A 16586-nucleotide genomic window follows, 5' to 3' on the forward strand; every position below is an offset into this window, starting at 1 on the left:
CATGCAAATGATGCTACATGTCTAAGATGATCTCTTTTCAGCATTCTGGAATTGCCTCAGTCTTATTGCAGAGCAGTGCTTCTCCAACCAGTATGAGGCAAAATCAACCAGAGGGCTTGATAATTAGAAAGTACGGGGCTCCACCCCTAGAGCTCCTGACTGAATAGATCTAGATTGGAGTCTGAGAAGTTGTATTTCCAACTAGTTACCGGGTAAAAATGACAGAGAGGGTCAGAGAACCATACATAAATATGAGGGTTCTAGAGTTATTGCAAGTTACCAATTTATTTCTCCTTACTCCAGACCAATAATGGCCATACTATGATGTCAACTTTGGGGAATGTGCTTTACAAGCAAAGAGCTCAATCCCCTGACTTCAAGCAAGGCCCCCAGGAAGCTCTAAGGGCCAATTTTCAGAGCTTATGCATTTCATAGTCAGTTCCACATTTTCCCTGAGCATAGAAAGCACAGATAAAGATGGTATCTAATATAAAGGTTAAAAACAATAATGCCTACACCTTTGCAATTCATGCCTAGGTCCACAAAACTCAATTTTGTCCTACATGGTTTCAATTCCTCAGGCTAGCCCTGCATAATCAATATAATCTAGAAAGCTTCACCTAATCAATATTGTAGAACTTGTTCATTTTTCTGCCAATATCAGACAGAAATAAGGTTTTGCTCATGTTTTGCAAATGAGTTTTTTAAAAAATTATTTTCATAGCTTCAGTGTGAGCCTTAGACTTTTATAGTTGTCAGAGCTCAGCTAAGGAAAGCTATAACTGACTGTTTCATTTTGACAGTTCCTTTGGTACAATTATTTAATGTGAGCATTATTTAAATGTGAGAGTGGAATGAATATATCTTAGTGTGGTTTTAAAATTTAGCCTCAACATCTTATCTTCCATCTACATTTAAAACAGCACATTATTCTTTGCTTCTTGCCTTCCATTTAGAGTTAGCACAGTTTAGATACTGAGGGAAGTAATTTAAACTGAAGAGCAAAAGATACACATTGATGTGCTCTTCTTGGCTCTGTTATTCTCTTAATCCCATCTAAAGAAAGAAAAATGTTGATTTTAAACTGAGGCAAAATGTGATCCCTTTGAACTCCACAGCTGACAATTTAGGAAAAACCACACAGTCTTCAAGGCATTATTTCCAACCGTCTGGGTGCATAAAAAGTTACATTCACCAGTTGCCATTTTGAGGAAAGATATTTTTTTGAGCAAAAAAATTAACACAAAGAGTTTGTGAGTTAACATAGGAAAGCTGCTGCAGCCTTGTTCCTCAGACCTGCAGGAATTTGTACCTTCAAATTGTATATACAATGGAGTCATGGCCACATATTCCAGGGGATATTTAGTGGGTCATGGAAGGAATGTGAACAGTAGGTTAAGCAGTTATCACTGTTCTGATGGCATAAGGTGAAAATGCACAGAAAATGACTATTTGTTTACTTCAAAATATGAGGGTGTTCAACTAAAGGGATAATCTGGAGAATTTCCGTATCTGTTTCATATGCCATTTCTCTCGAGAATTGACAGGCAGTGCCATTATACTTACTCTGGAAATTGACTTTATGTACAAATTGCATTCATTACTTGCAGCCTTTCTCGGCTCTAAAGGGCAAGAAGAAAACAGATTATTAGTAAAATAAAAAAAATAATGTTGGCATGCATTTTTTTTTCCCCTCAGGGTGAGAGGAAACATGCCCGGATGTTGTTTTCAAACATCCCAGCCATCAACTCCAGAGAGCTTGGGCAAATATAATTTTCATTGTTGACATAATGAAGATGATGATGCTTTTCAGCTATTTCCCAGAGCATAAACTCAGCTTCAGTGTGAGCCTGGCTGTAGAACCATAACGAATGCTAGAGATATGGGAAAAACAAATGCACAAGTGAAGAATATGGGTCAGACAGCCCATTCATTGCTGTCAGTAGAATCCAGGGTTCCCTCAGATCTGCTTAGTGTCTGTCATTGTATAATCCGAAGTGTACTGCAATCATTAGCATGTCAAATAATATGTTAGAATCATTTAGGAATAAATAGAGCAGTTGCATTTTCACTGTCTCTCAAAGGTTTGGATTTTTATTTTCTTCCTCTTCATTAGATAAAGTACAGAAAATTTTTTTTTCCAGTAGATGAAATAAAGTTGAAAACTGATGCAACTATCTCAATAATATAGACAAAACACTTACCTCAATTTCTAAATTACCGGACCACTAAAATTCCTTTCTGGTTTAAATTTTCTGAAAATTTATTCAACAACAACAAAAAAAAAAGAAGAAGAAAAAGAAAGAATACATACCAGAAAGTGGTAGTATAAGAGGACTAATATTTGCTGTATCAAACAGGGAACTATAGAAAATTGACAGAACACTGCAAACCAACTATAATGGAAAGAATAAAAATTATTCTTAAAAAAAGACTATTATCAAGACCAATTACTGTTCCAAACTGACTATAATTAAACTTTCTATCAATTTCCTTCCTCTCTCTTTTTCTGTGTGATCTCATACTATATACACAGTTCTATATTTTGCTTTTTTTCTTTTCTTATTATAGCATAAGCATTTTCCATCTGGGTAAAAGTTTTTTTAATAACTGATTTCAGTATTTACATATTATTATACCCAGAAAAGTACCATAATACAACTAAGAATTCCGTATTTAGGAACATTTAAATGGCATCTAATAAAAATATTATTTATATAAAGTAATACAGTGATAAACATCTTTGTACATGAATCAATGTATCTAATATGTTAAAGCTGTGAGTTAATGATGACATCATTTGAGTAACATAGGTTTCTCAGGTCCCCTGGTGATACTGAGCACATGGACCCACAGTACATTCTCAAAACATCCTTGCTGGTGTTTTGACTAATGTTACTGAGTTTTAGGCAGTGAAGTATGAGAAAAAAAATTGCGAGTGATAAACTTTACATCTAAAGCAGCTCGAGAGAGAAGAACAGACAAGACCTAAAGATAGTAAAAGGAAAGAAATCACAAAGATCAGAGCAGAAATCAATGAACTAGAAACAAAGAAAACCATAAAAAAGATCAATGAAACAAAAAGCTGGTTCTTTGAAAAGAGCAACAAAATTGATAAACCCCTAGCCAGACCTATCAAGCAAAAAAGAGGAAGGACTCAAATCAATAAAATTAGAAAAGAAAAAGGAGAAGTAACATCACATAAATACAAAGGATCAAAAGAGATTATTATATGCAACTATATGCCAAAAAAAATGGAAAACCTACAAGAAACGGACAAATTCTTAGAAAGGTACCATCTTCAAAGACCTAACCAAGATGAAATAGAAAAGATGAATGAAAGAACTGAAATTCAAAATGTGATTAAAAAATTTCCAACAAACAAAAGCCCAGGAACAGATGGCTTCCCAGGCGAATTCTATTAAACATTTAGAGAAGAGCTAACACCTATCCTTCTGAAACAATTTCAAAAAAGTGCAGAGGAAGAGATACTCCCAAACACATTCTATGAGGCCACAATCACCCTAATACCAAAACCAGACAAAGATACCACAAAAAAAGAAAACTACAGGCAAATTTTACTGATGAACATAGATGCAAAAATTCTAAACAAAATACTAGCAAACTGCATCCAACAATACATCAAAAGGATTGTACATCATGGTCAAGTGGGATTTATCCCAGGGATGCAAGTGTTCTTCAATATCTACAAATCCATCAGTGTGATACACCACATTAACAAACTGAAGAATAAAAACCATATGATCCTCTCAATAGACACAGAAAAAGCCTTTGACAAAATCCATCACCCATTTCTGATAAAAACCCTTCAGAAAGTGGGCAAAGCAGGAACCTACCTCAACATAATAAAGACCATATATGACAAACCCACAGCAAACATCATTCTCAATGGTGAAAAGCTGAAAGAATTCCCACTGAGATCAGGAACAAGACAAGGCTGTCCACTCTCAGCACTACTCTTCAACATAGTTCTGGAAGTCCTAGCCACAGTAATCAGAGAAGTAAAAGAAATAAAAGGAATCCAAATTGGAAAGCAGCTGACATGATACTGTACCTAAGAATCCTAAAGACTCTATCAGAAAACTGTTAGAGCTTATCAATGAATTTGGCAAAGTCACAGGATACAAAATTAATACACAAATATGACTGCATTTCAACATACTAACAATGAAAGAGCAGAAAGAGAAATTAGGGAAGCAATCCTGCTTAACATCACATCCAAAAGAATAAAATACCTAGGAAAACAAAAGACCTGTACCTACATAAAGAGACAAAAGACCTGTACTCTGAAAACTATAAGAAACTGATGAAAGAAATCAAAGATGACACAAATGGATGGAAAGACATACCATGTCCTTGCATTGGAAGAGTCAGTATTATCAAAATGACTATACTACCCAAGGCAATCTACAGATTCAATGCAATCCCTATCAAATTACCAAGGACATTCTTCACAGAACTCGATCAAAATAGTACAAAGTTTGGAAGCACAAAAGACCCAGAATAGCCAAAGACATCCTGAAAAAGAAAAATGTCGCTGGAGGAATCAGGCTCCTTGACATCAGAAGATACAACAAAGCAACAATCATCAAAACCATATGGTACTGGCACAAAGACAGAAATATAGATTAGATTAGAAAGCCCAGAATTAAACCCGTGCACCTACAGCCAACTCATCTATGACAAAGTATGTAAGAATATACAATGGGAGAAAAGACAGCTTATTCAATAAGTGGTGCTGGGAAAACGCAACAGCCACATGGAAAAGAATGAAATGAGAACACTCCCTAACACCATACACAAAAATCAACTCCAAATGGATTAAAGACCTAGATAGAAGACCAGCCACTATCAAACTCTTAGAAGAAAACATAGGCCAAACACTCTCTGACCTAAACCACAGCAACATCTTCTCAGATCCACCTCTTAGAGTATTGACGATAAAAACAAAAATAAACAAATGGGACCTAATCAAACTTAAAGGATTCTGCACAGCAAAGGAAACCCTAAACAACACAAAAAGACAACCCACAGAATGGGAGAAAATCTTTGCAAGTGAATCAACTGACAAGGGATTCATCTCCAAAATTTATAAACACCTTCTGCAGCTCCATACCAAAAAAACAAACAACTCCATCAAAAAATGGGCAGAAGATCTAAACAGACAATTCTCCAAAGAAGACATACAGATGGCCAAAGATGTTCAACATCACTCATTATTAGAGAAATGCACATCAAAGCCACTATGAGGTACCACCTTATACCAGCCAGAATGGCCAGCATCACAAAGTCCACAAACAATAAGTGCTGGAGAGGGTGTGGAGAAAAAGGAACCCTAGTACACTGTTGGTGGGAATGTAAGTTGGTGCAACCACTGTGGAAAACAGTATGGAGATCCCTCAGAAAACTAAACATAGAACTACTATTTGATCCAGCAATCCCACTCCTGGGCATCTATCCAGAGAAAACCATGACTTGCAAAGACACATGTACTCCAATGTTCATTGCAGCACTATTTTCAATAACCAAGACATGGAAACAACCTAACTGTCCATCGACAGAGGAGTGGATCAAGAAGAGGTGGTACATGTTCACAATGGAATATTACTCAGACACTAAAAAGAACGAAATAATCGGCATTTTTAGCCACATGGATGGACCTAGAAACTATCATGCTACGTGAAGTCAGCCATACAATGAGACAGCAACATCAAATGCTATCACTTACATGTGGGGTCTGTAAAAAGGACAGACGGAACTTCTTTGCAGAACAGATGCTGACTCACAGACTTTGAAAAACTTACGGCCTCTGGAGGAGACAGTTTGTAGGGTGGCAGGATGAGCTTTGGTTATAGGATGGAAATCCTGTGAAATTGGATTGTCATGCTCATTATACAACTATAGATGTGATAAATTCATCTGAGTAATAAAAAAATTGAAGTCATGATACACATACACAATGGAATACTACTCAGTCATAAAAAAGAACAAAATAATGCCATTTGCAGCAACATGGATGGAACTAGAGACGCTCATACTGGGTGAAGTAAGTCAGAAAGAAATGGAAAAATACCATATGATATCACTTATATCTGGAATGTAATATATGGCGCATTTGAACCTTTCCACAGAGGAGAAAATCATGGACATGGAGAACAGACTTGTGATTGACAAGGTGGTGGGGAGGGAGTGGGATGGACTGGGCATTTGGGGTTAATACATGCAAACTATTGCCTTTGCAGTGGATAAGCAATGGATCCTGCTGTACAGCACTCGGAACTATGTCTGGTCACTTCTGATGTAGCATGATTATGTAAGAAAAAATAATATATGCATGTATGTGTGGCTGGGTCACCTTGCTGTGTAGTGTAAAATTGACAGAACACTATAAACCAGATATAACAGAAAAAATAAAAATGAAAAAAAATTTAATAATAGAGGTGTGATACATATGGGTGGTGTGTTTGCAAGTTTCTCAGCTATGATGGGTCATTTCATGTCAACCTGACTGGGCCACCATTTGTCTAAATATTTGGTCAAACATTATTCTAAGTATGTCTGTGGGATGTTTCTGGAAGAAATCTAATGTTTTAATAAATAAGTAAAGCAGATTGTCCTCCCTAATGTGAGTGGACCCTATTCAATCCGTTGAAATCTAAATAGAGCAAAAAGCCAAAACCCTTCCTAAATAAGAGGGAATTCCTCCTGCCTCACTACTTTTCTAACTGGGACACTGGTTTATTCCCTCCTTTGGACAAAAAATGAAACAATGGTTATTCTGGGTTCCTGAGCCCTCTGGCTTTCAGACTGGAAATATCTCACCAGCTCTCCTGGGTGTCCAATTTGCCCACTGCAGATCTGGGGACTTGTCAGCCTCCCTAATCACGGAAGCCAATCCCATAAAACAAATCTCTTCTGCGTGTGTGTGTGTGTGTGTGTGTGTGTGTGTGTGTGTGTGTGTGTGTATACACATCCTATTAGTTCTTTTTCTCTGGAGAACCCTGACTAATACACCAGCTAATGCTGGTATTTGTTTTGTTTACTACCCAAGCATATTTTTTTCTAAATTATAAATATGGATTGTTTTAGATTAAATGTCTCTCCTCTTGTAAATAATTGAGGAAGCTCATTTCCAAAAGCAATTGATCTATGGTCAGCTTGCTATTTTTCCTATAAATAGAAAATGAAGGCAAATGTGTGCTAGCCTAATAGCCCCCCCCAGTCTTGACAGAAGGCTCTCCATACTGTTACAGTTCTCTCTTTTTAAGTGTGCTGGGAATTCTTCAAGCTATGCCTCATTTTATTTGACTTTATTTATTTATTCATTTATTTATTTATTGCCATATCCACAGCATTCAGAAGTTCCCTGGCCAGAAATCAAACCCAAGCCACAGCAGCAACCTGAGCCACTGCAATGACAATGCCAGATCCTTATCCCACTGAGCCACAAGAGAACTCCAACGCAGCTTAAGTTCTAATCTTTCTTAATGTTTGTGAAAATAGGAATAGATGGTTGAGAGTAGGAAGGAGATGTATCTTAAAGCCAAAGCCCAAACAAAAACAAACAAAAAAGTCTCTGTTTTAAAGATATTCATTTACAGTTATTTTATTAAACAATCATCTTTTACATGTCATCAAACCTTACCCCTGAAGTGCAAAAAAACAGTTTGAGGTATTAAAACTGAAGGAACATTTGCACATATTTTGTAAGGTTTTCATACTATCACAACTGGACATTTAGTATAACTAATTACTACATATAACTGCAGGTTTATAAGAACAAAGATATATAGGGCAACCTGGTTTGTCTCATTATAGCTTTGGATCTCCAATTTATGATGTAAGAGTGGTAAAAAAAATAATTAGATTTAAGTTGCTTTCAAAATGATATGTCCATTATTCAGTTTTATAAAATGGTATACAGAATTTCACAAGTCAACAGCTGAAACAGTAGCTATCTCCAAAGCACAAAAATCAAACTGACAAACTGGTTTCAATGATATAATGTCCTATTCATAGGATTTAATTCTCAGATCAATGGCAATTCACTTAAAGTATTTGAAATTCATTTACCAGAATATGTCAATACTATCCATGTACAGAGAGGATCATATAAATAGCAGGGTCTATATTTTTTTCTGTAGGATTTTTCCTTTAATACAGATAAAGTTTGCCAATGCAGATAAAATTCAGAATGGTCACTTCAAAATGTGAAGTAACACAAGGAAGAGGAGATTGGCTTTTTTTTTTTTTTTTTTTTTTTTTTTTTAGGGCCACACCTGTAGCATATGGAAGTTCCCAGGCTAGGGGCTGAATTGGAGCTGCAGCTGCTGGCCTATATCACAGCAACGCCAGATCTGAGCCACATCCGCTACCTACACCATAGCTCAAGGCAACGCCAGATCCTTAACCCACTGAGCAGGGCCAGGCATCAAATCCCCATCCTAATGAATACTACTCAGGTTTGTTTCCACTGAGCCATGACAGGAACTCCTAGACTGGCTTTCTGCGTGTTAGACCTTGTTACGGTAAAGGTGTTATCCAGAGATTTTTCAGATCTGATTTCCTTCTGATTGTGTGTATAGCTTAAAAGAGAAAGCCGAAGCAATTATATAGCTAATTATTGTAATACAAATAGTTTCTTCTGAACTATTCAGCCAAATTGGAGAAAAGGTGTTTTTTGATTTGATGATTGATTTAATTATTAACATCAGAGCATAGGCACTTCATTTGAAACAAATCTAAAATCGCAGAGTGATTTGCATGTAGTATAGTAAAATTAAGCCCAGAATACTAGGTCACAAATGTTGAATAGAAATTAGTCTGTATAGCAGTTTTTATAGTTAAAAATAGCACTTCTAGTAGCTGCACATGCTAAGTTCTGGTGTTTGTCATTGAATTGTTTTATCTGTTCCATTGTGTGGATAGAGTGAAAAAGGGAAAGTTGATTTTTTTGTAAGAATATAGGCTGCTTAAACATTAGCTTTTTAATTTTTTTTCAAAACTGATAAAGAATAAATGTTTCTTGCAGTTTACTGTTAGAGGAAAATACTGTTTATCCCATGGCAATCATGACACCTTCAAGAAAACACCTGAAAAATTAGACCTTCAGACTATATACTTTGCATCAGAAATCTGAAAGAAAAGCAACATTTTTTAATTTTTTTTTTCATGGGGACTCCAGCAAAGTTCTGCAAAACACATTTAGCCTGTTCCACCTTTGTTCTGGGAGTGACGGGGGTGGGGTCAGGAACTTAGGTTGCTAAAAAAAAAAAAAAAAGCTACATAGGAACATTATGCTTGTGTGTAGGGATAATGTCTTCCCACAAACACTGTTTGTTTTCTCACATAATGGTTCTTGAATTAAGAATAATCTTTGCAGTTTTTACACTACTGGAAACACAGCTGCAACAGCAGCTGACTGGTTTACCTCAGAGCAGAGTGAACATGTGCTGATGTTCTCACTTGAGCCAGAAGGAGAAAACTAATCACAGCCACTTCTATCAAATGAATAATGATCTGGGGTCACTTAGTATCCTTTGGAGTTTACTGAGTATTTTTACAGTGTGCCACACAAATGGGTGCTCCTCCGGGTTAGGATACACTATACATTTCCCAAGAGCTTACTTGGGTTTTTTGGTTTTGCTTTTTGTTGTTGTTGTTGTTAAATGAATGTCATCAGACATGGAAATCAGTCCAAAACACAGAAGGTCATAGAATCAGAAATTAAATCTCAGGTGTCCAAATTGGCCAGTCCAATTAAACCATATCTCCAAGCTGCAATTATCTGGAATTAAACTAAAAGCAACTTTCATATCAGGACCACACATGCAAATCTAAATGCCATCGCAATGGGTTTTAATGCTGAGCAGGTAAAATGCAACAAATTAATTTTTTTCTATGGCTACCTTTTATCTCTAAAACTAATCGTCAAAAGGAAAATGAAATAAAATGAAATCATAACTGATCCTGTAAGATCTAAGTCCTGAATATTGTTAGCTTATTGTCAGTGTACCCATAGGTGCCATCCAAATCGGGCTGACCGCAGATATGTGACAAGAGCAATATTATCAGAATTCTTTCACTATTGTCATGCTGACAAGCTACACTGTGAAATCTATCAAACCTACAAATATAAAATGCTGACTGGCATTCAATGTAGACAGAGCACTGACCACAGTCACACAGCGGAGTCAGTGAAGCTTTCTCCAGAGAGCAGGGACCTGTTACAGTCAGTCAAAGACTGGGTTTTGTACCCCATTCAACGCCAAGCTGGTGGGCACCTTCCTGTGCAGAAGGACCAGTGAGCACGTGAGAAGCGAAAAGCTCATGACTCCCAGAATGACCATTCCTGATATCAGTGCACTGGTGACAGCATTTAACTGGAAAGGAGGTTCATTTGGAGAACCTGCAAGTAATAATACACATAGTGGACAGGTTCAATGTCAGAGTTTATCTCAGCTTGTCCCAGTTTATATCTGCAAAGCATGTTATCAGTATCTTGCAGAGAAGACGATGTGCCACTTATTTGACTATAATTTCAACACCCAAAGGATTATATGATTTGGAGGCCTGGCATACTCTGGGCATCACCCCCCCCCCCAAAAAAAATTGACCAACAGTTTGCATAGGAGTTCAGAAATCCTCCACAAACTGTTATTTAAAATGTAAAAAACATGTAAAACCGGAGCTCATTGCATTTCAATGACCACAGTTTTGCGACTAATCCTGAAAAAATACTTAACATTTTTTAAACATTTAAACATTTAAAGTTTTCTTTCACTTTCAATACATGTTAATTGTCTTACCAAGCTGTGAATTGTTGGTTGGAGTCTCATCTAGAGTGCGGAGAAAGGAAAAGAAAATCAATACTGTAAATATTTACCTATATTTATTATAATTCTATAATACTTTTTACCTACATGTCCTTTCACCTTCGTCCACAAGCTTCCTGGGGAGGGCAATAATGAAAGTCCCCCTAAACAATCTGCTTTCCTATTTCCTGTTCCACACGTCTGAGATTTCATCATTTATCCATTCCCCCAAGCCCACACCCTGCCACTACCCTGGGCACACAAATATAATCACAAAGCATACTGTGCTGCCTTCTTTCCTGCCAATTTTGCTTCATCATTGTCTCTCCAATCAGGTTAGTGGGGGCAGTAATTGTTAATAGCTATTACATTTATCAGAGCCCTATAACCTGCCATTTGTTATTCTGTTATAGAGAAATATTCATTATTTAGTGCCAGTCTATTTTAAGTGATGCCAATTTGCCCATCATAATCTGCAAAAACAACATTTTAAGTTCCAAGAAGATAAATTCACACTTAATAACTAAATGAGAGGAAAACATGACTCTGGAGCTTGAGCTGTAGTTTATTTGCAACTGTTGAGTAAAAGACTGAAGCAGTTGATTTTTCACTTTTCCTTTGCAAACATAATAAATTCAATTCACTTGGTTTCCCAATTTTTGTTAGCCATTTTGGCATCACATAGCAAATTAACCCTTGAGCTTATGCAACGAGTGGATTTTATATTTGTGTTTAAGTATGTGGGTGTTTATATGTCTGTGAGGGTTTATTTGAACCATAAAATGCATTTGACTGATTCTGGAGTATAAATATTATTACAATTAATGTGTATGTACTGCCACACAGTTTACAAAGTGCTGTTTCATATGTTATCACATTTAATTCTCATAATTGCCATATAGTTTGTATATTATCACTACCCCCATTTTACAGATGAAGAAACTTTGATAAAGTAGACCTATGCTTATATAAAAGCTCAGTTTCAGAGTCCTTTTTCTAAAATAATATAAACTAGCCATGTATGGGAAACATTTTTTTAGTAAAAGAGATGAATATCTCAAGCTACAAAACTCCCAGGATTAGTATTTAAAACAATTGATGTGAGAACCTGGTGAGATATTTATAAGATATCTGATGACATTTCTTTTCAGACATATGAGTTTTGGCAGAAATGATGGTTCTGCTATTTGATCCTGAATTACAATGTCAAAAAAAAAAAAAAGTGCCCATTCATAGAATTCTTTACTATAATACAAAAGGAAAACCATAAATTTTCGTTATAGGACATCCTTGGGAAAATCCTAACCTCCAACCAACATCATTTTATATAGATAATTCCTTCTCATGGAAATAACTGAGACACATCCATTGTGATGAATTCATCAAAAAATTCCCAAAACAAACTGCCCACTAGAACATGGAGGAGGATATATGATGCTCTCAAATGCCTTTCTAAAGTTATTCTTTGTTTAGAAATCACATTTATTTGCTTTTTTAAAAAAAAAAATCCTATTAAAGAATAGAAAGCTGCCTCCTTATCCCAAATTAAGCAAAAGTTCCATGACTGGGTATACAGACTATTTTCTGCAATATCACGCTAATAAACAAAATCAGAATATCCCCTTCTCTCTTATATTACCACCAACACTTCTGGCCGTCACCCACAAGGACTTGGCTGTGGACAAAATCTGTATGTGGGGACAAAAATGCCAAAAGCCATACCAGCTGCAAGTGCAGGACTGTGAAAAACAGAGAGCATCCTAGAATTCCTATTGTGGCTCAGCGGTAATGAACCCAACTAGTAGCCATGAGGATATGGGTTCGATCCCTGGCCTCACTCAGTGGGTTAATGATCCAGGGTTGAAATGTAGGCTGGTAGCAGCAGCTCTGATTTGACCCCTAGCCTGGGAACCTCCTGCAAGTGAGGCCCTAAAACAAAAACAAACAAACAAACTGAAAGCATCCTATCTTTGGCAGATAACTGAAAGCAGAGCATATAATGTTTGAATGCTCTTTGGGATTGTATTTGATAGCGAATAATAGTAAGGAGAATAACTTTATCTGTTATCTGTTTTCTGCTGTTCCTGATATCCTGCAGTTTTAGGATCATCGACATTCAAAGGCAATCAAAGCACTGTCTAGAAAGGGGTAGATTTTCCCATGAGCATTTTGTCACCATTCACTTCTGTTTTTCTCTCACTGAGTTGGTCTTATATACATATATGCTAAAAGACACCTTCTGGAATTTGAACAGACTGGAATTCTAAACTTGGTGAACTCTAAAAAACATAAAGATAGCTGAGGACCCATAGGAGAAAAGCAATAGTAGCAATACTGTCTGAAAGTCAGAAGTGACAGATATATTGCCATTCTCTGCTTTTCTCTAAGTAGCTGAAATAAATGGAAAAAGAGAACATCAATGCAAAGATATTTGCAAAGTTAATATTTTTCTTTTCTCAGCACAAGCAAACTATTTTTTAAGTCTTTTATTACCTACATAGTGAAATGAGACACATATTTCAAGTTGAGAACCTCAGAACTTTTTACCCTCCACTGTGTTATGGCCATTAATAGTCTATCTCTACTTTTGAACTCTAAGATCACCGAGGACAAACGTTGTGGCCCTTTCTCTATTACACTCCCAGTTCCTAGAAGAGCAGTTATCCCCTGTAAATAAATGTGCTAGAAAGAATAATTACCTACCCATAGAACTCAATTATACTAATTGGGAAAAGGTTTGGCTTGAACTTCTCCATAGGAATTTATAAAGAAAAAAAAATTAGGTACTACTATTTTCCAGCGATTATGCCTTCAAACTTACAGAATTGTACCCAATGATAAGCATTTACCTAGCAAATGGTTTTAACACCTCAGAGCTTAAAATAAGAACACCTAATGAATTTTCAGGATTTTCAATTTTAAGGATATGATTATTTTCCTAAATCAATTAATATAAGGATTAACAATTTTGGCTAAAAATAACCAGAATGGATTTTATTTCACTAGAGTGAAACAAAACAAGACATAAGTTATGAGGTTTAACAGCTTATTAAACTTGACCCAAACCAGATGTCTAGGGGAAGGAGTGGTTCAATGAGTAAACAGGGCAAGAATTACATGTGTTGGAGAGCTTTAAAGAGAGCAAATCAGCCTAAAATTGGACTTGTCGATGAAAATCAGTCACAGGAACTGCAGAGATAAATTCAAGCTGAACTAAAGTAAAAATAAAGAGAAACCAAGGGTAGAAGGTAGCCTCAGTCTTCAAGATGGACATTAAATTTATACAGAATTTGCTTGTGTTGTATATTTTAGAGAATAAACCCTTGTCAGTTGCATCATTTGAAACTATTTTCTCCTGATCAGTAGATCATCTTTTTGGTTTTTTTTTTTTTTTTTTATGGTTTCCTTTGCTGTGCAAAAGCTCGTCAGTTTGATTAGGTCCCACTGGTTTTTATTTTTGTTTTTATTTCTGTTGCCTTGGGAGACCACCTAAGAAAACATTTGTACGGATGATATCAGAGAATGTTTTGCCTATATTCTCTTCTGCGTTTGATGGTGTCTGTTTTACGATTAAGTTTTTAATCCATTTTGAGATTATTTTTGTGCATGGTGTGACGATGTGTTCTAGTTTCATTGATTTATATGCAGTTTTCCCAGCATCACTTGCTGAAGAAGCCGCATTTTTCCCATTTTATATTCTTGTTTCCTTTGTTGAAGATTAATTGACCATATGTATCTGGGTTAATTTCTGGGTTCTCTACTCTGTTCCATTGGTCTGTATGTCTATTTTGGTAGCAGTACCACACTATCTTGATTACTGTAGCTTTGTAATATTGTCTGAAACAACTTATATAACTGAGTAGCAAAAAACCTAAAAACCCAAAAACCCAATTGAAAAAGGGGCAGAAGACCTGGATTGACATTTCTCTAAAGAAGATATACAAATGACCAATGGGCACATGAAAGAATATTCAACATCACTAATTACTAGAGAAATGCAAATCAAAACTACTATGAAACACAACCTCACACCAGTCAGAATGGTCATCATTAATAAGTCAACAAATAAATGCCAGAGAGGATGTGGAGAAAAGGGTACCTGCCTCCACTGTTGGTGGGAATGTAAACTGGTACAACCACTATGGAAAACAGTATGGAAGTACCTCAGAAAACTACATATAGAACTTATTATATAACTCAGCAATCCCGCTCCTGGCCATATATCTGGACAAAAATTTCACTGAAAAAGATACATGCATCATTATGTTTATTGCAGCACTATTTACAATAGCCAAGACATGGAAACAACCTAAATATCCATTGACATATGAATGGATTAAGAAGATGACATACATATACACAATGGAATAATACTCAGCCATAAAAAAGAACAAAATAATGCCATTTGCAGCAACATGGATGGAACTAGAGACTCCATATTAAGTGAAGTAAGTCATAAAGAGAAAGACAAATACCATATGATATCACTTATATCTGGAATCTAATAAATGGCACAAATGAAGCTATCTAAAGAAAATAAATTAACTCATAGACTTGGAGAACAGACTTTTGGTTGCCAAGAGGAAGAGGGAGGGAGTGGGATGGACTGGGATTTGGGGATTAGTAGATATAAACTATTGCATATGGAGTAGATAAGCAATATCTTGCTCTATAGCACAGGGAACTACATCTAGTCACTTGTGATAGAACATGATGGAGGATAATGCTGGAAAAACAATGTATATACACATATATATGTATGTATATATATATATATACATATATATATATATATACACACACACACATATATGTGGAGAGAGAGAAAGAGAGAGAGTGCACTGGGTCACTTTGCTGTATAGCAGAAATTGATAGAACATTGTAAATCAACCATTATAGAGAAAATAAAAATCTTAAAAAAATAGAATTTGCCTGTGGATGGATTTAGCTTGATTTCTGAGTTGTGTTTATATGGAATTTAATATAAAAATTTTTGCTGGGTATTTCAATGTTATAATGTAAACATTGTTATACATGGTCTTCTAGGCACTGAAGCCACCATGAGATCCATAAATCAGGACCATCCTGCTGCTATTTATCAAAATTGCAAGAAATCAATCCACAGAGAGTGAGAGAAGAATGATAGGAATCTGAAGATGTAAACATCCTTTGGAGGCTTTGCTAGCGGAAGACCAAGATGATAAAGATACAATGCAACTGGGAAATAAATAAAGGAAGAAATTCAGGCATGATATCAGAGGCACTGTTATTAAAGACATTAACTCTTTGAGGTTTCAGCATAGATATTTTGGATGACAAGACATGGTGTGGGTGAAACCTCTGGATAGCTGGTTAGCTATGGTAAGATTAGAAGGGTATATGTAGTAATCTTTACTGGGATTTTGGGGGTCTCAGTAATTTGGGTCTGTTTTAAAATTATCTTACACTAGCAAATTATTTCAAATTTGTAATATTTAAATTTAATTTGGTCTAGGTAAGAAGAAAGTTAAGAAGGAGGAAAGTCATCTACCCAACATGTTTAGAGAGATGACACTTTCAAGGTTCTTTGCTTACAGCAAACTGACTCCAGATATGCTCCATAGAAATGAGAATGCTTTTTACTGTGCCTATCCAAAAACATTCCTAATTACTGGCAACAAAAGCTGAGTTTCCATGCAGATTAATTCTTTGAGCTACTTCTGACAGCTAGGGATAGATAAAATTTGGCCTTTGACAAACCACACACTAGTC

The 16586-nt window shown here is 36.0% G+C and overlaps 1 protein-coding gene across 7 annotated transcripts in view; it reads right to left on the reverse strand.

Moving 5' to 3' along the window:
• Window positions 1–7600: 7600 nt before the first annotated feature.
• Window positions 7601–16586, reverse strand: part of ZPLD1 (zona pellucida like domain containing 1) — a 358917-nt gene continuing 349931 nt past the window's right edge. For all 7 annotated transcript variants that reach the window (XM_084991507.1, XM_084991508.1, XM_084991509.1 and 4 more), the window contains 2 exons: window positions 10830–10859; window positions 7601–10429 (listed from right to left, as the gene is read on the reverse strand). In XM_084991507.1, the coding sequence (XP_084847633.1) occupies window positions 10254–10429; window positions 10830–10859 (206 nt within the window). In that variant the 3' untranslated portion in view covers window positions 7601–10253. The remainder of the gene's footprint in view (window positions 10430–10829; window positions 10860–16586) is intronic.

The sequence above is a fragment of the Sus scrofa genome, chromosome 13 (assembly GCF_054392235.1).
Source record: "Sus scrofa isolate SSC_HxYL_T2T_F1_AM1 chromosome 13, Sscrofa_HxYL_maternal_Yorkshire_Landrace_v2.0, whole genome shotgun sequence".
NCBI lineage: Eukaryota > Metazoa > Chordata > Mammalia > Artiodactyla > Suidae > Sus > Sus scrofa.